We start from the raw sequence: 27,279 nt of genomic DNA on the forward strand, positions 1-27,279 counted from the left end.
TTATTTGTAAAGGATTTTTTGTTATGTGCTTCCAGAAAACAGACCTAAGGTTGATGTAAACATCTTTCTACAGCAAGTGGACAGCAACAGACTTTTATTGTACAGTTTTGAGGTAATTCTACTCAACCATTTCTATTTTGCGCTACTTTCTCCCACTCTACTACAAACTGTGGGAATATTGAAGCTATAGTTACTTATTCAGATTAAGATTTTACATAAAAACTAACATGTTTATAAAATACAAACCTGTACATCAGAATTGAAAGGAATGCTTTTCAACCTTTTTGGCTTGGGAACCACAGCACTAAACCTCACTGTAAGAACATGTACTAGAACAGACTTACAGCCTTACACTGATACATCAGCCTTGAGTGAATGAGTGCTTTTAATTTGATATTTTTTGCTGCTAACCATTTTGACTGCAGGACCTGTAATTGAGCATTTTGAGGTACTGGTGCTTTAACTGGAGTAAAGGACCTGAATACTTCTCCCACTGTTTTTAGATCCCTAAAATCCTCCCAGCAGCCACCCCTCCACCCAGGCCAGACCTGGCTTCTGTGCAGCTCATGTGGGACTCTGAGCTGCTGTAGACCTTCCTCCTCCTCCTCCTCCTCCTCCTCCTCCCCCCTCCTCGGCACGGACGCGCCCTCCCCTTCAGCGCAGGGGAGCGCACTGTGGATGCTTTAACACTGGAGTACAGAGCTGCACCAAGGACAGGAGGGAAACACTTTGACCAGCTGAGGAGCGGGACATTGGACTGCCTCTTGTAGGAAAAAAAAAAAGAAAAGAAAAGAAAAGAAAAAAAGAAATTGGGAATCCCGGTGCAAACCTGAAACTTCGAGAGGTCGGAGGACAGATTGTCGGGTCAGCATGGCATCTCTGATGAATTCTGCATGTCTCCTCTTCTTGCCTGTTGCTCTGCTTCTGAGTAAGTACTGAAAAATATCTTGAGTGATTCAGGTGAAACTTGTGTGTGTGAGAAAAGCACAACTTCCACTGCAGTTAGCGCTGCGGGTGACCGTGCGTAACGGGATGATACAGATGTAGATGTGGACTTCATGCGGCTATGAAACGACTGCTTTTAATGTATTTAGATGATCAGCTGCTGTACTCTGCGACTCACAGTCCTGTAGACTTGACTCTGCCCTGCAGCTCTGTGCACGGCAAGTTGAGGGGTCCCGTATCCCTCCACACCTACTACACCCAGCATCCAGCGGAACATGTGCTGCCGCTGGAGCAGCGATCCGATCGGGGAGCGCTCATAGAAATAAAAAACAAAAAGGCAAAAATAGCCTCAAAGGTTGTGGATGCAGCAGAGCCGCTGTGTGAGAGTATTTGTTGGATACAGGATCGTTATGCAAACTGCCGTCGTGATTCTCATTGAGTGTGATCTGACTGCATCTCTCCAGCTCTGTTACACACAGCAAACAGCTGCTGATTAACAGCTGGAGCGGAATATGATATCACTTCCCCCCCCAGCGTGTAATACTTTAACTCCATCAGGTAACTTATACATTAAAGTAACAGCGCAACGATGGTGGATTCATTCATGTTAAACAGGCAGCTGATACAATCTCATGTCAAACTGATAGAGGCCCGTAGTTCATTCTCTGTAATACAAGTATATTTAGGCTACATGAAGTATGTGAAATTAAAGCAATTTAGTTCCGCACTTTCATAAAGTTAGGACACTCATAAGACACATAAAAAAAGGTCCAAATCAAAGCAGCACTGTTAATCCCAGTGGGTAAAGCTCCAAAATCACTGGATCCTACATTTCCCATAATGCAACTTGATAGCACCTTTCAATCAACACCCCTCCCTCATAAATACAAGCATCTCTCAAGCTCCACACCTGCAGTTTGTAATAAAGATAAAATGATTAAAAAAAAATTTGTAGTAAACTGAGATAACTGGTGACATCACTGTGACATCATCATTCAAACTAACCCTCCTTAGTTCATTAACGACTCTGACCCGTTAAACGTACAATAATACTGAGTTACACTGGCGTTGCGTCAAAGTGTATCAATGCCACTTTAAAGTACCGTGTAAGGTTAAAAAATCACCATCGCCATCACCATTGATCATCAACCCATGTTGCTGCTGCCGATGTCACAGTAATGATGATGAGGGGGCGGATGGGATTGGGGTCCCACGGGAGTGTGGCACCGTGGGGGGAAAGAAGAAAAAGAGTCCCACCGATAGAGATAAATGATAAATGAATCGCATCTGTCCACCTCCTCTGCTCAGCGGCGTCTCTGGGGACTCCGTTCATCCCCACATCTGAACCTGAGCGGGAAACACTCCCCTGCTGCTGCTGCCGCTGCCTGTCATCTCCCCGCTCACTCACTCCGTCCCTCCGCTCACTCATGTTACTGACACGCAGGGAAGGAACAGGCATCTCTGTGTGTTAATGTGGGCTGATGTTTTCATATCTGAGACTCTCTCTCTGTTCCTGTGTGTGTGTGTGTGTGTGTGTGTGTGTGTGAGTGTGTGAGTGTGTGTTACTGTGGCTGGTGTGTCATCAGTCAAACCTGCCACAGTGGATGTGCTGACAACAAATGAACATTACATCAGGTTTCCAGAATGATCTGTTAAACTGATCTGTGTTTAAAATAATTTTGAGTACATTTCAAGGTTGGCTCATTTCAATACTGAAAATATCTGAATATCAAAAAGCTGACAGATATTAAACACTAAACTGGCTATTGGCTAACATTAATAATAGACTACAATTAGTGTTTTTCTCATTTAACCTGCACAGTATTTAAAGCTCACTGAAGCTCTGTACGACACACAGCTCCACCCTGAGGACACCCGTGGCAAAAGCCTTGTCAGTGTATCTCGTAGGTCTGTACTCAGCCCTGCCAGAGGCGTTTTACCACATTTATACAACAATAATCTTTTTCTAAAATGTACCCCAAAGGGAAATTTGAGATACGATTCAGAAGTGAGAAAAACCTAACCTGCTCCGTGTGTGTACAAATGCAGGCAAAGACTAGACGGCACAGAAGACGTGGAGCGGAGAAAAGGCTTGCAGTGGCGGCTAGTTTGTTTGGTAGCTTCAACAAAGCAGCATCAAGAGGTTTGTGTTAATGTGTCTAGAAATAAGGAAAAACAAGGAAATTACAGCCAAAAATTGAGCTGGTTAAATTTTCTCACGTCTTTTAATCATAAAAATGTGACGCTGGTTCCTTTTAGCCACCTTCTTTCCAAACGTTTCTATCTGGATTTTTAAAATGTTCTTGACTAAATGTGATAGTTTGGCTTCAAAACCACCAATATTCAAATGCGACAGAACATTAACATGAACTGTTACTGAAAACTACACAATATTTATGTAGTTTAAAGTTTGTTGTAAGGGTAAATCTCTTTAAAATAACTGCAGATTATATGTGTGTGAGCACAAGGAGGAAACAAACAGGATGATCCCGCACAGATCGCTCGACTCCGTCTTCTCCAGTTCGGAGGAAATTTAGTTTTACAAGATGTTACTGGAGCTACCGTGTAAGAAACTGTCATCTCTCTATCTGCAAATCTCATGAAGATGAATACCAAATAGCAACACTGCCACCTCAGCAGTATGAAAATCACGACATTTTATCTGAGATGTGGTTTTAGCAAAGGCCAGCAGCACCCAAAGGAAACCTATAGATTTGGAGGATAGCAGGACAGTGAGACAGAGCCTGACTGCGTCCTCAGCTGTCAGGGTGAGGTAGGAGGGTAAAAAAGGTCAAATTAATCTAAGAATGGAGAACATTTATGCTGCTTTTTAGACCCTAGTAAAGGTCAAGCTCCAAACTTGCTGGATCCTACAATTCCCATAATTCTTCAGTAGATCCATTGCCAGTCTTTAACTATTAGATTACTATTATACCTGGCAAATATTCTCTCAAACACCACACCCTCTTTCTGTCTCTCCATGACCAAACGCATAACCCTGATGACATCACCATGACATCATCAGGGTTAATCTTCTCCAACATTAGGCAATATACGTTTATTTATATCGCACCATTGAGACGCAAACCAATTCAAAGTGCTTCACAGAGGCATAAATACATTATGGATAAAACACTGAGACGACATTAGAATTGCATTTAAAACTGTAAAAACAAATGTGAATAAATAAACATCATTTAAATAAGACGTATTAAGATTGTGTAAAATCAGATAAGACACTTTCTTCTCGAAATGAAAACTGTTTTTTTTTTTTTTGCCACAGAGCCTCTTTTCCCGACGGACACAAATGCACCACGGGTTTTGGTTTCACCGGGGTCAGGGAACATTTTCCCTACAGGTGCAAATCTCTCTGTGGGTTTTACCTGTCCGGGCACAACCTGCAGTTGCCCCAGATATACCCACTTTTAGAAAACTAGATAAGACTGTTACAGCTTTTTTTCTTCTTCTTGTTTTTCCCCATGAAAAGTAAAACTTAACTTCACATGTAAAATCAGTGTAGGGCCCCTTTGAGATAACAAGCTAAATACTGTAAAAAACAATTCCCTGTCATGAGCAAAACCGGTTGAAGGAATAGTTTTGGGAAATACGATCATTCAGTTTCTGATGACAAAGACTGATACCACTCTATATGCTTTAATATGAAGCTACAGCCAGCAGCCAGTTAGCTTAGCTTAGCATGAAGGTCGGAAACAGCTAGCCTGGCTTTATCCCTAGCTCAATCGTCAACACCATATATGTTTAAATGGGAACAAAAACCGAAGCGGACGATTTCTTGGGCGCAACCGATAACTAATAAATTAACGAAATAAAAGTCACCCGAAATATTGAAAATACTGCATTTGTTGTTCGAAGACAGGGAGGCTTGTACCGTTCTTGTCTTCCTCTGGTCTTCATGTGTCAGTTTTCTGTTTGTCTCTGTCTGCGAGTATCAGGGCTGGAGAGAGGGAGAGGTTTTCTCCTGGGTGCAGGTCTCCTCTCTGCGTCATCAGCGGCCCAAAAATCACATTAAAAGCAGTCCATAGGCGAGAGAGAGATTATATTTGGCTTTTAATTGTTCTCCTCAGGAAACACTTCCTAACCTCTCTCTCCCTCTCTCTCTCTCTCTCTCTCTCTCTCTCTCTCTCTCTCCCTCTCTCTCTCCGAGTTCCCTCTCAGAGGGTCGACTGCAGCTTTTTTCGAGGTGTTTTTGAAACTGCAGCACAGACACATGAAGTGGAAGATTCCTCATTAAAAGAGCTTTTAAAGTCTCGTGGAAAATTGCCTGCGCTCCCCCTCCTCCTCCTCCTCCCTCCGTTCCTCTCCAACTCACCAAGATCACTACAGCTGAACACACACACCTCAAAACACACACACACACACACATGCACACACACACACGCACAAACACACACATACACAGCTGTGCCTACCACACGGCACATTTTTTCTACCCTCTCCTTCCTTCCCTTCTTCCCCCTTCTTCCTTCCTTCCTTCCTTCCTTACTTCGAGCAAACCTCAAACCCCCCTCGTTCCTCTTACTTCTCATCTCTGCACTCATTTTTTCCCCATGCCATCAGTCCATCAGTCCCTCTTCTTCTCTTATCTTAAACTTGCTCTGTCTCTCATCTCTCTGCCTCTCTCATCATCTCCTCCTACCCCCCGCTCTTCTCCGTCCTTCTCATCAGGGATTCACAAATATTGATAAATCTGATGCTGAGAATCTGCTGTCATATGTTTCAAATCAAAGAAAATCCCAGGTTTTTTTTTCCCCCCTTTCAATAGAGGAATCTTAAGAGCTCTCTTGGGGTAAGATACAGGCTACTCTTGGGCATCACTGTTTGATTGACGTGTGATCTCAGGAGATCACAAGTGAGGAGAGCTCACAGTAATGATTACTTTGCATCAAAGATCGAGGAAAAATAAGAGATCTGTTGAGACACTTGAAGCACTCCATCAGATATTTGCTCCTCCTCTCATTCACTTCCACTGAAGCCCAATGTGAAGGACAAATTTAAGAATATGTGTCTGGTTTCTGTCTGGGCTTGGGCTGCGTTCACCTTTATTGAAATGTGATGTAAAAAAATTGCAAAGCTAGCAAACAGAAAGAGTTTTATTGTGTTTAAGAAGTCACGAATTCTACAGTTGTAAACTCTGGACTGCAGCATCTCTCGGCTCAGCATCACCCGAACGCCTCCATCACATCCTGTTTGGTGATAGTTTTATTGGGCTGACAGCAGGTCTGTCACAGAAGGGTTTCATTGCACCGTACATTTCTTATTGTTGCATGACTAAAAGTGAACTACAGACAAATCAAATGCAATAAAAACCAAAAAGGTTGAAGATGGGGGAGAGACAGAGTGATTTGTAATTCTCTCTTGCTAATTTCCCCAGTTCTGCCTCCGTGTTCGATGTTTCCTACCTGTATCCTGCCTCTTCCATCCTTCTTCTTGCCTTCTATTTATCAAGCAGTCGGTCCTTTCTTCCTCAGTCTCCCTGTATGTGTGCTGTAATCTTCAGCTCCACTTTCCTGTTGTTAACCAACATGCAGACACTCGTGGTGAGGAATGCACACATGCGTGCACGCACACACACACACAAATTATTGTCATTATTACATTAGCTGCTCAAACGTTTTCACATCAAGGACTTAAACTGTCAGAAATTCAACCAAGGACCCCCATCTGAAGATTTTTGCTTTTAGATGTTTTGTTACACAAAGTATTTGAAACTCATGACTGAAATAGTCATACTTCCTGTCACTGTGTTACGCATGGAAGGAATTATGGTGATATTATTCCCCCTTTTGCTGGAGACCCCACTTTGAGATCCACTGCCCATAGCCCCTTACCCTAACCTCATCAATCACCAATAATTGCCTCATAATCACCCTCAAAAACCGGCCAAAATGTCCTCACAACCATAGAAAGACACAGGCACACACACAGATACATTCACACTGAAATCTTTCACAAGCACTTAATCCGTCCATGGGCGGCACTTGACACCAGCAAACACACTGAACACACACACACACACACACACACACACACACACACACATGTACACTTTTTTGTTTTAGCATCTCCTTCTCCTTGATCTCCTCGAGAGGGACTGTTAGTGTAGGTTTGTGTGTGTGTGTGTGTATGTGTGTGTGTGTGTGTGTGTGTGTGTGTGTGGGCGTACATGTAAGCAAAGGTTGACAGTTTGTGTGTGTACATCCTGAAAGAATTGGATTAAGACCTCTTAAACAAGCTGTGTGTGTCAGGTTTCCTCAAACAAATACCAAGTAATGAAGTACCAGCAGAGCATGACTCTCTTCTCCTCATCCCCAAACTACACTGAGCATGAATATTCATACACACATACACATAGATACACACATATCAAGCTTAAAGATGCTGTATCGCTACACACACACACACACACACACATATATATCCGGCTACATACTGCATAAAGGAGTCACTGTCGTCTGTTGTAATCACTCTAATTGTATTCATCTCCTGTTCTCACTGTGTGGTCATGTATATATGTGTGTGTGTTCATTCGTTCTCTCAAACCCTCTCTCTCCAAACACACACACACACACACACACACACACACACACACGAACACTGTTCACCCCACAGTGTGGACACAGAGCATATAGGTATATAGGAAGGTTATTGGAAAGGAGAAGAACAGTGGGTGTCCAAGGTCAGATGAGCTCGTCTTTAAGTCTGCCTCCACACACACCCACACACACACACGCGCACACATGCGCACACGCACACACGCGCACACACGCACACACACGCACACACGCACACACGCACGCACGCACGCACACACACACACACACACACACACACACACCACTCTATAGGGAAGGAGTGCAGAGAGTGCTTGCTCTCAGTCTGAAAGGAACCAGAGAAAGTGAGAAAAGTGAAAAACTGCAATGTAGTTCATCGGAACACAATTCAAGAGAGAAGTAAGAGAAGCGTTATGGAGGTGAGTGTGAGAGGCAGAGGACAAATGGAGAGAGAGAGAGGACAGAGAAAATAAGATGGAGAGAAGGAGGAGGAGGAGGAGAGAGGAATGGAGGCACAGGGAGAGATCAGGACCTGTATTTATCAAGCCTGTCAGAAAAAGGCGAACCATCATGGATCACTGACCAGAGCCTCTGGACAATTCAATTTGATATGATCTGAAGCCAACAAAATAGATCCAGCAAAAGCTCAACAACTCTAGAAACTTTGAATAAAACCCACCAGAGAGAAAGAGAAAGAAGGAGACAATGTGTACACAGAAAAACCTGCAGTTTTGTGAGGGACGAGTGGGGGGGGGGCTGTTTCCAACACTGGTTCAAGGGAAGACTTCATAGAAGTGAGTACAGTGTAAACAGAGACAAGGGGGCATGTAGCAACTTATGATGTCATCATCGTTCGAAATGTAATCAGGCATCCATCTAAATGGGCAGAAAATATGATATAGCCTGTTAGGGTAATAAATGCCCAGATTATGTAGCATCTTTAGATTGATAGCCTTCTCGTCTTATCCCTGATGGGCAGAGCAGTGTTCAGCAATAGTCAGCTGCTGCTGTAAAAAGACCCTGATCACTGCAGTTCGCCAGTACATGTTGTGCTCTGTATACAGTACAGTGCAGTATGTTTGTGAGGTTTTAAAGCTGCATCAAGTTGATTATTTTGGTCATGTAACAGCAACATGTAACATACATCAGCAGTGACATATTAGCAAGTTTCTATGGCTAACGTGTTAGCAGACAGTTACTTATTTACACATCCAGATTCCTGTTTCTGGCCACATGATGAATTGAAGTCTCCCTCCAGTTTGATCTCCACCACCTCCCGAGGGAAACAAGCTGCTAAATGCTTCACTGTCTTCACCTGATGGTTGCCCACTTTGTCTGATTGCTGTTTTGGTGTTGGGCAGGCAGCTCAATGGATTTATTTGATTTTTTTTTTTCAAATAAAACAGAGCAGTGAGTTAAACCAAAACACCAAAGTTTCTTTTCATAAAACCAAAACATCAGTTGAAAGCTAAAATGCTTCGTAGTGCTGAAGAGAACTGGAGAATCAGATGATAATTTTCTGCGGGTTCGTCTCTACAAGCAACTCCTTTCACATTACATGGAGCCATTTCATTTGTTGTTAAGATAAAAATATTGTTTTGTGCATTGATTTGATTGATTTGTGATTTCTGCTTCTGCAGTTAAAGGTTCTGTAAACAAGATTTTAAACAATAATCTAGCAGCAAACAACTATTTTCTATGTAAAGATATAGTGGAGTAATGGCGTCCAGAGCAGAGTCAGTGTCATTTGTGCAGCCGGTCCCAGTGGATATGTCCAAGGCTGAATTTCTTTCCCAGTCTGACCCTATGAGCTGCTTAGAGGCTCTACTTTGACTTGGAACTGGCTTCTCTTGTCCTCTATGTGTAAGTAATTTGATGGCTATATAATGTTACATATCTGTTTTTACTAGTGACAGTCTACAATAGGCATGATAACATTAGCTAACTTGCTAATTTGTTTCCCATATTATGAATTTTGTTCGGCAACTGTTGCTATTACTAGCTGGCTTACTGGGCTAACGGTTATGGCTGGATTGTATTTTGTTGGCTCTCATGTACACAGGGGAACTTTATTCAGTTGTGCTTCTTGTTGTTTGTGGCTGCCGTCACTGAGCTCTGTAACACTTTGCTGACTGACAAAATGAAGGGAGGGGAGGGTGGGTTGTGACCAAAGCGAGGTCGGAGGTGTGGCTGACACAGTATTTGGTTTGGTTTCTGAGATGATGGTGGTCTACTGCAACATCTAGTGGCAGTGGCTATTGTTTACAGAGCCATTAAGGCAAGAATGAGTTACTTTTTTGAAATTCAGGTTACAGAAAGCTTGGCACAGTAAGGTCCACTGCAAGTATTTAATGAAAAAAATCAAGCTTTCTGTCGCCAGACCTTCATTTGGGCTAAATGTCTGACAAAAAGAAATCCTCAGGTTTCTAATGAGAGGAAATTTGTGTTACCCAAACATCGTAAAAGACAGTGCACAGCCTACAACCTTCAAACACATGATTTATAATTAAATATATAATAAATAATAGTAATAATAAATAATAATAAAGAGGCCTTGATGCACTGCAGCATTGTTTTGCGAGTGCAGTGATTTTATTGAACGTATACACGTCAATGAAACATGTTATTTGCTTTCTTTTTGAGTGTAAGAAGAGAGAAGGTCATTATGATTAAGAATGAAGCTTGAGCCAGGATCAATAATATGTACAGATAAAACAAATTAGTTCATTTTAGGTGTTAGTAGGCCTGTTCATCTTTTCAGGCAGGCAGGCAGGCTGTTTCCTCCAGCTTTTAGTCTTTATGCTAAGCTAGGCTAATTGCCAGCTGGCTCTGGCTCCATACGCAATGCACACGAAATGAGACATCTCACTCCTGAAAAGAAAGCAAAGAAACCATATATCCCCAAAAACTGAACTGTTCTTTTAATGTGATTTATATTGGTGATTTGCATTCAGCAATGGTGCGTTTGCACCTTCCTTCTAAATAGCAGCTATTTTAAAGTACTTTCCTTGTGTTTTTGTTTGTCTGCATCCTGCCACAGACGAGACAGGAAGTTGTTTGAATAACTTTGCACAACCTGCGAGGATGTGAAGTGACTCCAGCATTAAAAAAAGATGTGCATGCCTCGGCGGATGTGCATATATGCACGCCTGCACCTGCCCCCGTGTACCTATGTGTGTTTGGTTTTGTGTGCTAGTACGCATGAACGCCTGTGTGTCTGTGGGGCAGAGGGAAAGGTGAAGTGGACAGAGCCCAGGTTTGTGGCTGCAGGGCTGAGGACTTGGAGGCTTAGAGAAAGAACACAATCGACCGCCAACTCCTTCAGAAACCAGACAGTCAAGATAAAGACAGGCAGACACAGTCGAAGGGAAGAGAAAAGCAAGCAAGCAGGAAAATCAAACTAAAATCACCAAAGATGTGAAGGTTGAGGAAGGCACATTCATCTGTCTGCCTGAGCTGTTCACCACGGAGCCAACCTACACAGACGTTTAGACACATGGCTGTTTTCAATGACAGAAACTTAATAGCTCGCGACCTTTCCATAACCTAAACGTTTAAGAACTGTGAGGATGTCGCGCTCAGTTCTCTTCCTTTATATTTCTTATATAAAAATTCTATAGAAATAGATGCCCATGTACATGCTTGTTTGAGTTTCCTCATCTCCTCCCTGCACCTTTTACAAGATGTGGTGCGTTCTCAGATCTCCAAAGCATTGCAATATCCTCTGGCACACGTTTTAATTTCCTACAGCTGATTCCAGCTCCCCATGAATAGCATCCGCTCCCCAAATGCTCATCAGGTACTTTCCATTGCTCTGGCTTGTTTGTAAAATAAGACTGTAGTTGCAGTAATAAAGTATATTTGTTTTAGTAGACTTTGTTGTGATGTGACACATTTGCTTGACCAAGCATGAATTGTTTGAGAGCAGTGTTACTAGCACCTACTGATTACCAGCAACGCCCTGTATCTAGAACTCACCTCCTGAGCATGGCGGAAAATTAGTTTTAGGATCAATGGAAATTAAAGCAGATCCCATAAGTGCCCATTCACACAGAGAGGGGCACAGAAAATGAATTTGCATCCTCTTCAAATACATGTAGGTGATGCTGGAAGCTTGGTGTTGAAATTACTACAAGCTCTTTGTTTCAAACAGAACAGTTTCCACAGTTAATTCAAAAGAAGATATTTATACCATCCACTCCTGTCTCACGACTGACTTCAAAATCATCTCTTACGGCATCTTTCTATGTGAGCAGTTTATATTGTGTATGTGAGTTTATATTGGTCAATGGTGTGAATTTGTGCAACTGAAAATGAATTCTACACAAAAACACTGAGCAAATTTACTTTGCAAGTGAATGCACTAGTGATTTTATTCAAATTCATTCATTCATTGTGAGACACATTTTGCTGTTGTAAATACTGGTGTGATGAAGCTACATATATACAAGTCCTAATCTTTGAGAGTCCAGTTCTGTTGTGGTTACTGGTTGTATCAGCAGGTGCAGTTTAAAACTACAGGACACCCTGAGTTTGTCAGAAACACAACAGAAGAGCAACTGGTGCATCTGTTTCCAGTTGAGCCAAACTGTGTTTTTTGATAAAGCCGTCAGTAATTGGCCTTTTCCCATCATTCCATTAACGGCTTCTATTGAATACCATGGTCGAGTGGTTAGGGCATGTACCGCATGAGTGTAAGAGCCGTGAACAGCAGGTCCTGGATTCGACTCCCGGCCGCATGTTCCCGTCTCACTTCACTGCTGCTGTGAATCAGATGCTGTCATCACATGAAAATTGTAAACGCAGTCACATTAAGTCGGGGTTAAAAAATGCTCTTTGAAGCATTCAGGATGGTTTCATGTACATACAAGAATCCAAAGAAATCTACTCACAAGCCAGAGCAGCTCATACATGTACGTATACACATGGTTGTGAACACACAGATATGCAAATGATAATGTGGCACAGCTACAGGTTCCCTCCTAATCACTGAGTGCTCTGAAATGTAGATGTGTGCTTCTTTATGGACACATAACAACACACAGCACGTACAGCCCCAGGGACAGGAAGCAGAAGATTAGATTTCCATATTGTGTATGTTAGAGGTGTATATTTTTTCCGCAGGATTTCTGGCTTCCTGTTTGTGTGTGAGTGCATGTGGTTCTGGAGGGAATAGAGCTGAAGGTTCAGAGCTAAGGAGCACAGTTCAAAATTCTTTTTATGTGATGAGGGATTTGAATTTCATTTCATCTCAGTGACGGCAAATCTAAAAGTGTAATGTTCTTAGCTTAATATAACAAATATAGGTATATGACTTTTGTTTCTGTTGTAATCGGCAGCTCTATAGCAACACACACACACATGCACACACACACACACACACACACACACACAAACACACTGTTTAAAACAGATTATTCTTACCTTGAACGACTGCCTTTTGAGACATGGTCTACATAAATAGGACTGACTTCACTTAAACTGATGTGTAAACATAAAGACTCAGGTTTGAAGCAGAAGAATCACTGCAGGGATGCACAGTGTAGTTTGTTTCAGTCAGAGGGGGGTACGTTGTTACTTGATGTGTTGCCGTGTAAACCAAAGATCTTGATTGTGCTTTTGCTTGTGTACACTCCTATTTGCCTTCCATCTCTATATTCATCTCAGTGCTGCTTCTTTGACTGGGTCTTGTGTGAAAAAATGAATATAGAGAGCGACCTGCGTGAGTCCTACCTTTGTGAAAATGAACATTTTTCATTTTTGTTTACGCTGTGCCAGAGAGGTGTTGATCATCTTTATGATAATATATTTAGGCTAGAGTTTGTGATGGTGTACTGGATTGCAATTAATTGATTGCGGGTGGATGTAATATTTGAAACAGTTTTGAGCATAATGCAGTCCAGTAACACCAAAATAACTTAATTGTGACACAGTATCAACAAGGACCTAATAGGATAAACTCCACAAAGGCTGGGTTTATAACAAGGCTGCTGTATTGGATTGCATTAGATTGCACAGGGGCTTGTGTTTGTCTGGTCAGTAAGTGAATAATTGGTTTAGATGAAATAAATGGTGTAAGAATTTAAATGTTTTAAATTTAATTAAGACATGAAGAATGTGTTAAATACTGTCTGATTTAGAGGTGTAGCTACATGTTATATTTCAGGATCCTGTATCATGACTGTAAACACTCACTTTGCATTTATCTACTATCGGAAACATCAGGATCAAAATTTCAACCCAGATTTAATGTCAACAGAATTCAAAGATGGGTGATGAGTTAAGACATACAGAGAGGATCTTGCCTCCTTTTGGTTTTTTACGTGATATGGCAAAAGAAAATCAAGCCAAAGATATTAATTTGTATTAGACCGTTTTACTGAGTTGAACTAACCATCGTTAAAAGTAGCTGTAATGCTTGTGTACCAGGCAAAAGACGGTGAGGGGGAGCAGCCAACAATTAGAAGGACTTTACTAAGAATCGTTGGTTGAAGAAGGGGCTTAGACCTGGCAACAGGAGAGCAGTCAGAGAAAGCAAACAAGTCCCATGGGGCAAGGCAGGTTAGACCAGTCAGGAACAGGCAGTTGGTCAAAACACACGTTGTGGACAAATTTACAGAACAGGAGCCGGGACACGGCACAGACAGGCAGCCGGATACAGGCTGAGGCTCAGTCACAGGTATGTGGCTTGAACACAATCGCAACCTTGACAGGGAAGGAACACAGAAATGCAGGAGCTGTGATGAAGGTAATGAAAAATGAAGGATTACTATTCTGGTTCTTCCTCTGTCATGTAGATTAACAAACAAAAGTACAATAAATTAATTATATGGCGCACTCAAAGTAACTTGGAAGACAATATAGGCTCAAGGAGGTGAAATTAGCAAGTTAATTGTTAGCATGCTAGCTACAGCAGTTTACCGGCTAACTCAAGCTTCTGTTTCCACATAGATGAAGAAATGTCAGTTTACAGTGTGACCCCCACTTTACTGGGACACTTAATTAGAGCAGAGCCATCGTTAATGTTATAAGTAACACCTGTGCTTTTTCCTATGCTGAGTCACAATGTTACAAATGCTACTCTTTTGAGATTTTACTTATACTTGTCATTATTCTGTGTCATAGCTGACAAACACAAAGGTCACAAAGGTTATTTTTGCATTTATAAAAAGCGCCGCGTTGCTTTGTGTAATTGTTGGTGGAAAGCTTCGGCCTTTTTTCTGGTGTTCCCAGGCGATGATCGCTACCCTCCCTCCTGTTGTGTGTGGACACAACGCACACATCAAGTATAGGCAGACCTGCTGGGGTAGTAGAAACAGAGTAATTAGTAGCATAAGGTGGTGAATAACAACAGTCGGCTAAAAAACAATAAATATAATTATAATTATAATAATACGTTATACAATTAATTACTAATTCAGCATTCTGATGCATGGAGAAAGAAAAGAAAATTTTCCTTCAATGAATTTGGGCCCGTCCCTCTAACATCCTCTGCACATCCTTGGTAGAAAGTAGTGCGTAATAAATAAGGAGTGGATTTTGTACAAAACCGTTAATTGTAAATCAACCCAGCATCAACATTTTTACTGATTTAAAATGATGCAAACGATAATTAAATACATCATTTACAGCACAAACTGTTAAATATATGTTTAAATCCCAGTCTGTGAGTTCTTCTGTGCTTCTGAACCTCCAGAGAGATTGTGGTTTCACACACACACTCTGAGCTGAAGCTGTGTGTGTGTGCGTGTGTGCGTGTCTGTGTTCCTGCGTCTCCATGGCTCTTTGCACACACAAACAGATATTATGTGTGTTTGCTCATCTGTGTGTGTGCGTGCTCCCCTGTGTGTCGTGTGTCTGGGGAGTGAGGTGCTAACAGTGATAAGTTACAGCAGCAGCTTCAGGTGCTGAAGTCAATAAAAGCTCATTAACTCAACAAGAGGGTCAGTGGCTCCGTCCACCACAATATACCTCCCACTTTGTCTTCTTCACAGGGGATCGGTGTGTGTGTGGTTGTGTGTGAGGGTGGCTGCGTTTTTCTCTGCGTATGCATGCATGTGTGAGCTGCTGGATCAATGGGACTGCACGGTTCATTTCCTCCGACTCCAGGAGGACAGGGAGTTAGGAAGCGGAGGGTGGAGAATAGAGGGAAACAAATGAAAGACAACATGAAGACATGACCAATGATAGCAGTGATTGTGTCATAATACTTACTCACTACATTACTGCCCACTATTTCCCAAAGCTTATCACAAGTCTTCAGATTGATTTCTCACCTTTCAGGCAGCTGAAGTTCACGTCAGTCTTAATTGCTTAAGATAAGTAACAGACTGTTTAACAGAGGATATATTGACTAATCATTGCAGAAAAAGCAATGTTTATCACTGACACTATGACTGTTTATAATTGATCCATCTATATATTACAGCAAACATCTTTATTTATTATTTTTTTAATTGAAAATAATGTCATTATCATACCATGATGGAAATATCCATTATATTTACCACTTACTTTGTCTGCTGCTTGGTGTCGGTCAGGTAGTGTACAATGGGATTATTCACTGGAAGCAGCTGCCTGTTTCTGCTGGAGACAATGTTGATGAGAGCCATGAGGGTAAAACCAAACAGTAAAGAGTTCGGCTGTGAAGGTAAAACAACAAGCTAAAAAGCACTAAAATGCACCAAAGAGTTGAGGGGAACTGCACAGTCTTTGTGCAGATTTGTTTGAGCGACCGATTTTACATTCTCTACATTGATTTAGTGCATTAAATGACCGGGACCATTAACTGATTTCCAGCTTTAGTAATAAATATGGTTTTATAAACTTCAATATGCAAAGAAAACCATATTGCAATTGTTTTTGGCAGATGTTGCGAGAGCGATATGAGTCACGAATTCAGTCAGAGTCGGCAGTTTTGCGTTTCATTTTCACTGATTTTTGTTGGGGCTTGTACCAAACAAACATGTTCCTGTACGTCTGGAGAATATGATCTGGAGGCCAGGGCATCTCTGTAGCACCACAATGCTTCACCTCTGTTGTGACACATTTGACCTTTATCAAAAAAATAAATTCCAGCTCTTACGATTTGGATATTGCACTTGGCCTTATTGCAATTTCGATAATATTTTGTATATATATCTCTATATATATATAGAGATATATATACTGTTTAGATGTACTTATTATATCCTTATAAAGTTGTCTGCAGTTCTGAAACTTTTCAGTTCTAAACAACTTAAATTATGTACTTACAACGTACCATGAAAAGTTGTGGCTTTTCGAGCAGCATCATGCTACAGAGATTATGACTTGACGAGGTCTACTGGTTCTGGTTGCTGGTCCGTACTGGTCTGTGCTGCACTGGTCTGGTCTGTGCCGCACATTGCTGCGCTACAACGTGCTGCAGACTGCTGTTTGCCTCTGTGCTGTAATGGTCTGTGCTCTGCTGACTTGTGTTTGGTCTGGAAAGGTTGTAACTTGTGTCTCATCTGGAGATGTTGGCTTGTGCCTCGGGGAGAACTTCATTAATTCATCTGAGATCACTCTTTCTCTCACTCTGGTTGCTTTGCTTTCGCTGCTCCATCTTTTACATTCTCTCTGGTTTTCTTGTATTCTCCATATCTTTCTGCTCTTGTTTTTTACTGTCACTCTCTCTCTTTCGTTTCTTCTGCTCCTTGTTGGTGTGTTTGTCCTTGCGTCCTGTGTCTGAGCTGTAAATCCCTCTCTACCCTCCTCTTTCTTCCTCTCCCTCCCTGTCTTTACATGCCCATCTCTCAACCGCTGCTTTATTGCTTTATATAACACCAGCTAACTAAACTGTTTTTTTTACACATCAATCTTTCATTACAGTTCCGTTGTGAGCGTTCCCTAACAAGCTTTTAGGCTGAATAATGCACCAACCGGTGGCCAGCGGCCGAACATCACTTCTGTGTGTCTGAATATGACTGTGCGCGGGTATTATCTGATTCACGTTCTCGCAGGTCCGATCCACTTCCGTAGCGGAGAGCGGCCAGTCACCCCATTGACCCATCTGCTGCTGGCGTTGCGGCGGACAGCTCTGAGCCCCTGGAGGGAGGTTGCAGGCTTTAGTGTCTTGCCCAAGGGCGCGCCAAAAGGACAAAATGGGCAATTTCTCAATTAGTTAAGAAAATTGTTACACATGAACCGTTCAGTCTCACTTGGTCACGTCTAAATGACTGAAAATGATCGAATAAGCATGTGATCAGTGGACACCCCTTCTTCCAGCCACAATCAAGCGCTGTGATCTATATCCTGTTAAATTAGAAAGCAGTATCTGTCTCCTCAAACGTGTTAATGTATTGTAAATCAATACTCCGTTCCTCATGGGAAAAGGCCGCAGCTACAAGCGGGGGTAGGGAAGCCTGGATATAGTAAATGCTTAATTAATTAACGCGAGTCGCTTCCTTCAAAAATGTTCTTGAATGGAGCGACTAACACCGATTCACTGGTAGTGAAGTGACCTCACACAGTCTTCTGTCATCTGTGTGCAAAATACCAAGGATCTCAAGCGTCTCAGATTCCTTAATTAATATCTAAGCAATCCTTGAAAACCTCCGAATCAAATTCTTGCAGCTTCTCAAAAAGCTATTACCTGATAAATAGTAGCTGATGGCTAATGTGTTAGCAAACAGTCATTTATTTACACATCAAGGAGACACAGAGCAACATCAGCGTTCATTATGAGCCGGGCTTATGTCCAGTTCATCTAGTCACTTTGTCCGAATGTTCGTTTGGTTCTTGGTTCTCTCCGGTCATTTAGGTCCCAACTGTCCCCTGTGGTCGTGAGCTGAGGATAGCGATCAAAATGAATCATTTCACTTATACAAGCGGCCATAAAGAGTTTCCTCAAACGTGGTGACAGTGGCATCCAGAAGGAGCTTTGAGTAAAACAGCCCCTGCTTCTTGCATCCGTGGGGGGGAGGGGTTTCCTGGCACCTTCAGCTGGATGGAAACCTCTGGACACAGATACAGAACTCACCGGAGAACTTTAATGCCCCATCTTGCCTGGGAATGCAGGAATTTCCCAGGAAGAGCCAGAGGATGTTTACATGTTGGTACAATGGGAAACATTTAACCCCCAAAAATTGGCACCCAAGAGCCGTGAGGTCGGTTATAACCTCTTGCTTCAGGCATAAATCCAGCTAAAGGGGTGAAAGATGGATGGGGGCACTTTTGCTTGGCTTGTTGATGATTTCTGCGGCAAAAACATCAAGATGAAACAACTTCAAAAGCAGAGATTCATGTGTCAATATTGGTTTTTGAAAATGATTCACCAACAGAGAGGATCGTCATACTCTCTTTTAATGTGAAAAGCCAGTTTGCGTAGCTGTGACATAAACTAAATCTGTCCTCTGTAGCGACAGATGAGGTTTCCTCTGTGTGTGCTGTTGTCTGGAGCGTTATTTGTGCCATTTCAGTGCTCTCTGATAGGCTGTTATATAATGCTGTGTACTCCTGCATGCAACACCTCATAATGCTTCATGGGCACTTAAGAATAAAGCACACATTGTAACTGTGTATAATTCTGACAAAACTATGATCATTATTTTTAGAACACGGCAACATTTGCATAAGCTTTGAGTAGAATCTGAAATGGCCACATACAGTGGATTATAATTATCTCAGGGTTTGAAGGCATAAAAACAAAAAAGCAAAGTGATGCTGCTTGCAGACAATAACTTTGTATTTAGGTCTTGCCAAATGAACTTCCCAGAGGTGGAGTCGGTCACAACAGAGCAGACGGCATTTTTAATTTTGCAACAAATGTGTTTTGTAAGTGTTTAAGTTTTCTTTTTCTTTTCTCTTTTCTTTATGTGACCATGAGGAATCAAGTTTATTGCTCAGCAGGTTGCAGTCAAACACTCGCGGAGGTGACACAGTCATCAGGCGAGACAGCAGCAGGAAGCAGAATAAGTTGGAGAGAAAGTTCACTAATTTGTTTTTAATCACCTAAACTGGCCAAAAACTGGACAGAAAACAAGCAAATGGGGCCGTGCAGTGCAAACAGGCCAAAGTGCAAAGGGCGAAATCTGATGTATTTCAATATATATACAGTATACTGTATATATACAGCCAAGAGGCAGCTGATGCTTTTGTGTGATTTTGGAGGAAAACTTCTTCTTGTAGCTCCCCTCTCTTGTCTCCTGTGGCCGGGTGCGTTTGTTTTATTGTCAGGCGCCGTCTTGATGCGCAGAGGGGCTGATGGGAGCAAGTCTGCTGAATAAAACACTGGCGCTGATGTTAAAAGCTTCCTGCCAAAATGATTAGATCCTCCACCTCCTAAGGTGCGACAGTCACTGAAGTGTGTGTGTGTGTGTGCGTGTGTAGTGTGTGTGTGTGTGTGTGTATTATGTGTGAGTGTGTGTGTGTGTGTACAGCAAGGGGACACGCTCAGCTTTTTAAATGCCTGGAGGATCCCCAACCACTTTGCACACACACACACACACACACACACACACAATACACGCATGTACACACCCACACTTTTTGAAAGGTGAACAGACATTCCTCAAGGAACGCCATTTGTTCAAAGGTCTTTTTAATCACCCCAGTGTTGCTCTGAGGGGACTGAAAGTAAAGCAGGAGTGTGTGTGTGTGTGTGTGTGTGTGTTGTCACCACTCACAATGGTGTATCTGTATATCTGTGAATCTGTGTGAGAGAGAGAGAGAGAGAGAGAGAGAGAGAGAGAGAGACCAGTAGGGAAATCACCAAGAACAATCATGGCCACACATCGCTGCCTTCTTTGTTTTATAGGAGAGACTGACAGATATTTACCGCAGCATAACAACTTTGTGTTTGTCTTATTTTCTGTATCCTCTGTATCTCCATCTCTCTTGTTGCTTTCGCCGTCTCTTTCGCTTCTTTATCCACTTTCTCTCTATGTTTTCTGCACTTTTCCTCCTTCCTTCCCCTCACAGCTGTAACTCTGCTCAGTATAACTAACTTCCAGATAGAAAACTTACGACTGAGTTGAGTGGCTGCATTTCCCCTCCACACACTCCCAAAAGTCTGTCATATACTCTTCTTCCTCCTTCTCAAGGTGTCCTATTCTTCCCACTTCTTTTTCTCACTACACCCTCCTCTTCTCTCCTCATGAACCTTTCTTTCTTTCTTTCTCTCTTTCTCACTACATCGTCTCAACTTTCCCCAGAGCCTCCTTTAACTTTCCTCCCATTTTTTTTTTTTTGTCCACTCTTAAAATTCTTCCCAGCTTCCACTTTCTCTTTCTTTTTCTCAGATAAGTGCATCAGTCGCTCTCACTCAGTGGATTGCAGCCGTTAGATCGTCTTGTGTGAGATTGAGGTTGTACCCATCAGAGTCTGTCTCTGGAGGAATTCACTTTACACATGTGCTCACAGTGGTTCAAACTGAACCTTATACATATTCAACGACATATCTCGGCATATTTCCAAAAATGCGGAAAAGTCTTTTGTGTTCCTGTCCAACTTTATTAGGTTGTGTTACGTGCCACCTCGGTAAGATGACATGATGGAGAACAACACTGGGGATTTTCTAGAAGGTATACCCAGCTGAACTTGAATTTTTACTCCCAGGTTTTATTTGTGGAATACTATTACTACTATTTGGTACGTATTTCTATTTCTGGCTGAGTTAAATCTTCAAGAATACAGTAAATTATAAAACTGTTTTAGTGCATACTTTTGCATATATTCAAAAAGTCCTCAAATCTTTAGAAAAAGATAAGCTAATGTCATCAAGCTAACACAGTTTAGTCATTTATCTGTGGTGCTAAGGAATGAATAGGTAAGCAGGATTAATGTCAGCTGCCAGTCATCTAAATGTTCCTCTCCACCTTATTCTTGGTCCAGTGCATGAATTATGGATATGAGTTCTGGTTAGTCCTTTCACTGAACCGGTGAATGCTAGAGTTAGTGGGATGCAACAAGCCCCATTTCTAGCCCCATGATACCTGTTCGGGGAATGACTTATGTGAGAGCACATGCAGTCTCACCTTCAAGGAAAACTTAGGCATTTTGGGAAATAGGCTAATTTGCCGTCTTGCCAAGAGCAAGATGAAAAGATCAATATCACTCAAATGTCTGTTTGTCAATATGAAGTTAGCTTAACTTAGCACAAAGATTGGAAACGGAGACACTAGCTAGCTCCACCTACCACTGCTTCAAAAGGTCTCTAGTGAACAAGTTATACTTCTTTTTAAAATCAGTGTAAAGGCAATTTGTTGGTTTTACACTTTGTTTCTGGATGGATTAAGTAAATTAGATATAACATGTTGATTAGTTAGCGTTAGAGGTGCTAGAAGTTAGATTTTGTCATCTTTGGACCGAACCTGGCTAGCTGTTTCCTCCTGTTTCTGATTTTGGTGCTAAGCTAAGTTAGCTGGCTGCTGCTGGTGGTGGCTTTATATTTAGTGTACAGATAAGAAAGTGGTGTTGATAATCTCATCTAACTCCCGGGAAGAAAGCAAATAAGCATATTTGGGATGGGGGTGGGAGGTGAGCTGAAGAAGTGGCCTTGGATAGCAGTTAACGAACAAGGTTAGCTTAGCATTAGCTAAATGATGTGCTGATGTGGGACTTTAGGGCTGTGAGTTCTCTCTCTGCTTTGAGGCAGACAAGGTTCTTTTCCAGATTCATTTATTAAAACTTGCTTGGCTTCATTACTGTGCAAGTGCCACTTCAGGTCAGCAGTAGCAGAAGGCAGATGAATTATCACATTATCCTGTTTAAGGTGTGACAGGATGTGTTCCCACATCATTTATTCCCAAAAAGGTATCAAGGAGCCAGGAATAAGGTAGACAGATGTTCATTAAAGAAATATCACTGATTTAACATTATCTGATGGCTTAGCTCCTGGTTTGAAGCCTCTTAATACCTAGAAGATATGAATTTTAAAAAGTACAATAAAATAATTTGAATTAAATTCACTGGGTAAAACTACACTAAAACTAACAATAATCAAATGACTATGTGACAAAAACTTATAAACATTTTCATCAGAGGTGAAATGCCAAAATTAATACAGCTCTCGTGGTGGTTAATTTCCTTTTAATGACTAACTGAAGGTCACAGTTAATTGAGTGAGATGTGTGCGACATTGCTTGTGTGCCGGTTTTAACATGTATCCAGGGTATTAACTGCACCACTTTGTCCCCAAGCTAAACTGGAACCGTAGATTTAATCAGCCAAATTTATGACTCCCTTCAATCATTAAAACACATTGTTAGAATTAATCTTTTTCAGCAGCCAACTCCTTAGTTGGTCGTCTGATTGAGACAGTCACTATTCTAAAATCCACCAGTGTCTGCTAGTGTTCATTTCAGACTCTCTCTGATCTGTCCAACTTTGTGAGCAGCGGTGCCGACCTGTCTGTGCTTCAACCCACCTTAATCACACTCTCAATGTTTGTTTGTCAGCACATGGGCAATATAGGTTTGGCAGTCAGTCAGTGTAATTGGCTATGCACCAGCAACTTAAAGCCAAGACAGAGCCTTATTATGCAGCTATTTGTCAGTAAATCCTATACCAAATTAATTAACCAACTATCCTCCGGTGATAGTTAGTAGGATATACAGCTCAGAATTTGTTGTTGTGAGTGAATGAATAAATGGGTGAGTAAATAACAGTATGAGCATGAATTAAAGAATAAATAAAACAATAAGCAAAGACCTAAACGAACATGTTAACATCTTTCTAAATGAACAAAAGAACACGGTCTCGTGGAGCAGTGCTGTAGTAGAGGCTTTTCCTCTCTCTTCTTGCTCCAGCAGTTTACGCTGACTTATTGATCCGAATGCCACAGACATATACTGTATCACCTGGTGGAGACACACTATACCCATCAGCAACATGCAGCCACTCAACACTACAGCACTGCGCTGCAGCCATTTCACTCTCTTGACTGGCATCCTAATGGCATCTTGTTCTTTGGAACAGAGAGGATGGAGACAACCTCAGTGCGGCAGATTTGTCTGGTGAAGTGAGAGAGTTTGGAAGATGTTGCAGTACTAATGCAGCACAGTGCAGTGTTAATGGCTCAGAGATCACAAGCGCTGCATTTGGAAATACTGTAATTTCAACTCTTGTCTCTGAAAGGGACCAGAAACCGTTTTTAGTCATGTCATCGAGAGACTTTGAGAAGTTGTTCTGTTTAAAATGAATGACTTTGTGGACTCAGTCTTAGTATGGTGGGGTTTTTAATATGGAGGGATTTTTTGATATAACAAATTAATAAATAGATAGATAGATAGATAGATAGAGTTTGGCAGAAAAGGCCTCCGGTCTCAAAGAATTACATTAATCCCCCCAACAGAGCAATAGAAAAAAGTATCAGGCTGTGAATTTCTGCATCCATTAGTTGTGACCATCATTATTATTTTTTGCTCCAGTTTTACTTGACTAATATTTAGAGGCTGGAGGAGATGAAATATTGTAGGGTGGAAAAAAAGCAAATGTAACCAGTAACCTATAGTTTAGCCCCGGATTTCTATTATGTTACTGTCCCTTTAATTGTGATTGATTGGTTGTAGTCTCTGCTCAGTGCGCAAAAAGTGCTCAGAGTGGCACTCTTACTCAAAAAAACACCTATTTTTGATCTTCCCTGGATGCCATGCAGTCCTGCTAGAGACAAGGAGCTACCTGCTGGATTTAGCCAAAGTCAGAGCTTGATGACAATAAGTTGTAAGTTTATGCTGAGCACAGCAAGAGTTGACGAAGGAGCTGTGACCTCGCGACCTTTGATATCCAGGTGAGTTAGCATTTGTAACTCAGTGTGCTACTTTAGCATGCTAACTGCATTGGGAAATGATGCGTGCATGTAAAAAGAGCAGATAAAAGCTCTGTTTTTCTATCAAAACCAGTCGGGATTATTATGCAGGGGATAAAACTTTTGTCATGAGTGTGTGATAATTGTTTTGTGTGTTTTATGCCTCCTGTTCAGACATTAGTGAGGTAAACCGTGGTGTGTTTTATGCTTAATTACCATGTGGGGTGCAGGCACTGTGCCACAGGTGGTGTGGAGATTCAGCAGTGAGGCTAGCAAGTTTAACAACTGTTTAAATTCTTTCATATGTTTGTGTTGAGTTAATGTACTTTGAGGTATAATGTGGGTTGTATTATGTCACATTTGTTTGAGTTAATGAGAAAAAAGGAAAACAATTTTTTTTATTACAGCAGTGACTTTATTTAAGCACATTTATGATAATTCATGAGGACTTGTGAATAACTTTCCTGCACGTTGTGTAGGTTGGTTTTGAAGAGACCTTCTGTCTGTTGTTGTCCATCCACATATGCATCTCGCCGTCCTCCCAGGAAGTCTCCATCTCCACTCGACCATCCGTGTAGACGAGGGTGGTAGGACATTTTGAAAACACTCATTTACTTTCATTTGTTTTCTATTTTCGTTGAACTTTGAAGGTTTTACTGAGATCTCACTGGTTTTATTTTTGTTTAGAACTTATTTGTTTTTGCCTATTTTGGGTCAGCAAGGTTAAAAGAGAACCATCTAATGTGTACAAGAGTTTTGGTATGCATGAATAATAAAAAATAATGACAGTCTTTTTCACTAAGTGTTAGTGTGATTGCAGAATAAGACTGTCATTATTTTTTATGCCTGTTGGTGTGTAATCTGGTTGCTGGTAATGCAATACTGGTAGTACATTTTATCTCCTTCCAATATATTTTTAGCTGAACTAAGAAAGGGTGTTTTTATGACTTTAAAGTGACCAATTGAATATAATACACTTACTTTAACCAGAGCCAGTCAGCTGTTGTGTGTGTTCATTGAGGTGGATGTTTCATGTCTACTTTATAGTTTAGACAAGTAACTTAGAGCCAATCTCCTCGTTGAGATTAGAGGTTGAACCCCTGTTCTACTAAAATAATCTATACTATCCTTAAAGGACAGGTAGAGAGGGTTACACAAACAAACTTTAAAGTAAAAGAAATCCCCAAAAACTAATTATGTGTGGCAAAAATATGTTTTTCTGCTTTCCACTCTTGTTAATTGTGTCACAATCCCTAAGATTTATGTTGCATCCCCTAGCGGGCCTCCTGAATATCTGGTCGGGAACCACTGAGCTAACACCTGAATTAATGCTATGCTTCTTAAACACATCTGAGTTGAATATGTTTATTATCAATTCATGAAATGGCAGACTAATTGGGAAAAGAAAATAAATTTGTTATTTGTCGCTGCAAAAAACACTTGGTAGCTGCAAAAACACTAACATCCCTGAAACTACTAATTTGTCTTTGGCCGTTGTTTAGGGCCCGTGGCAGTTGAGGCTGCAGTCAAAGCAAAAATTAGAACAATTAGCGAATCTTTTCACACAGCCTCAGTGGGCTCCACCATTTTTTTTTCCTGCCCATTGCAGAGGGTTATGCAGTGAATATGAATGCGGTGTGGTTGATTCGCTCCACAACTACAAACCACCTACAGCTCAGACAGTCTCCTGTGATGGCTGTGAACAACACCTACTTTACACAATGCGCACCAAAAAGTAGCAAGTACAGGTGTCAATTCATACCCAGTGGAGAACGTGTTGACAAGCCACAGCAATAAAGATATCAGTCTCTGCTGGGGAAAAAAAAATACATATATATATATATATATATATATATATATATATATATTGAGTGACAGCAGCAGACAGTCAGGTGATCTAAACCTGTCAGCTTGTAGAAAGATTCAGAGTCCAGAGAAGCTCGTACACTGTACACAGTGGACAGCAGCTATCTACCCACTGTGTGTGTCTGAATATGTAATGAGATGCAACATACAGTGGTGGTAATTGGTGTTTGGGGATTCACTTGTTAGATAAATGCTACAGGAACCCCGAGGGAGCACAATTAGCCATGTTGGAAGGATTTTTTGAGGAGTATGTTTTTTAGCAAATACCAGCTTTTTTTACATTTTTTTTAAAAAATATATATATTCCTTGAGAGCTTTTTGCATGGATTGTAATGTATGTGTTCGTATATACCAGTTTAGCAAGCAGGTAATCAATGTGTTACTCTGCAGCTCGCCTGTGTTCGTACCTGGTGTGGAGTTGAATTGATTTTTCTGAGGAAATGTTGCTGCGGAGCATGGAGGAACAGCTACAACGGCATACAAAGTGGAAGCGGATGTTCTGCTGACGTAGCATATTGAGTGTAACCATAGCATGCTGTAACCATAGCAACATTTATTACAGACGAAAAATGGTAACTGGCTTTTTATTTTTTATTTATTTTTTTTACGTTTCGATTTACTGCTTTAACTTTAACCTGACATTATTTGGCATCAACTCTGTTGACTTATTCTCCACGTGACTTAAATCCTCATGCTGATGTCATATCATCATATTATCATGTTAAGATCCTCGTCCAGAGGACGAAATCATCCGAATCAGCACTTCATGTTTGCCCTGACAGTAGAATAGGTTGTCACTCTGGCGCAGTGGGAGGTGTAAAGGATTTAACTGTCCTATGAGGAGAAGGAGGAGTAACGGCCATGTTTGAATGTAGACTGCGTGTTCTGGCTGTTCTTAGAATAAACTCCCGCTGCGACCTCAGACGTGTCGTGTTTCGATGAATATTCATCCACCTACAGTCACGTGTCACCAGCCAGCGGGGGCCTGAAATTGTTTCCAATACTTGTTGTTCTGTCCTTTACCTTCAACACGGCTCAGGAAGTTCAACCAGAGATGTACAAAAGGGAGAGAAAGTATTTGCTTATCGAGTGATGAAGGGGGGAGGACTGGCACAAGGGGATAAAAGA

The 27,279-nt window shown here is 41.4% G+C and overlaps 1 protein-coding gene across 1 annotated transcript in view; it reads left to right on the plus strand.

Moving 5' to 3' along the window:
- Window positions 1–887: 887 nt before the first annotated feature.
- nrn1l (neuritin 1 like) overlaps window positions 888–27,279 on the plus strand; it is a 59,072-nt gene continuing 32,680 nt past the window's right edge. Inside the window, exon 1 of the mRNA XM_022750017.1 lies at window positions 888–928. Coding sequence (XP_022605738.1) covers window position 928 — 1 coding nt within the window. The 5' untranslated portion in view covers window positions 888–927. The remainder of the gene's footprint in view (window positions 929–27,279) is intronic.

The sequence above is a fragment of the Seriola dumerili genome, unplaced genomic scaffold, assembly GCF_002260705.1.
Source record: "Seriola dumerili isolate Sdu_G_001 unplaced genomic scaffold, Sdu_1.0 BDQW01000147.1, whole genome shotgun sequence".
Taxonomy (NCBI): Eukaryota; Metazoa; Chordata; class Actinopteri; order Carangiformes; family Carangidae; genus Seriola; species Seriola dumerili.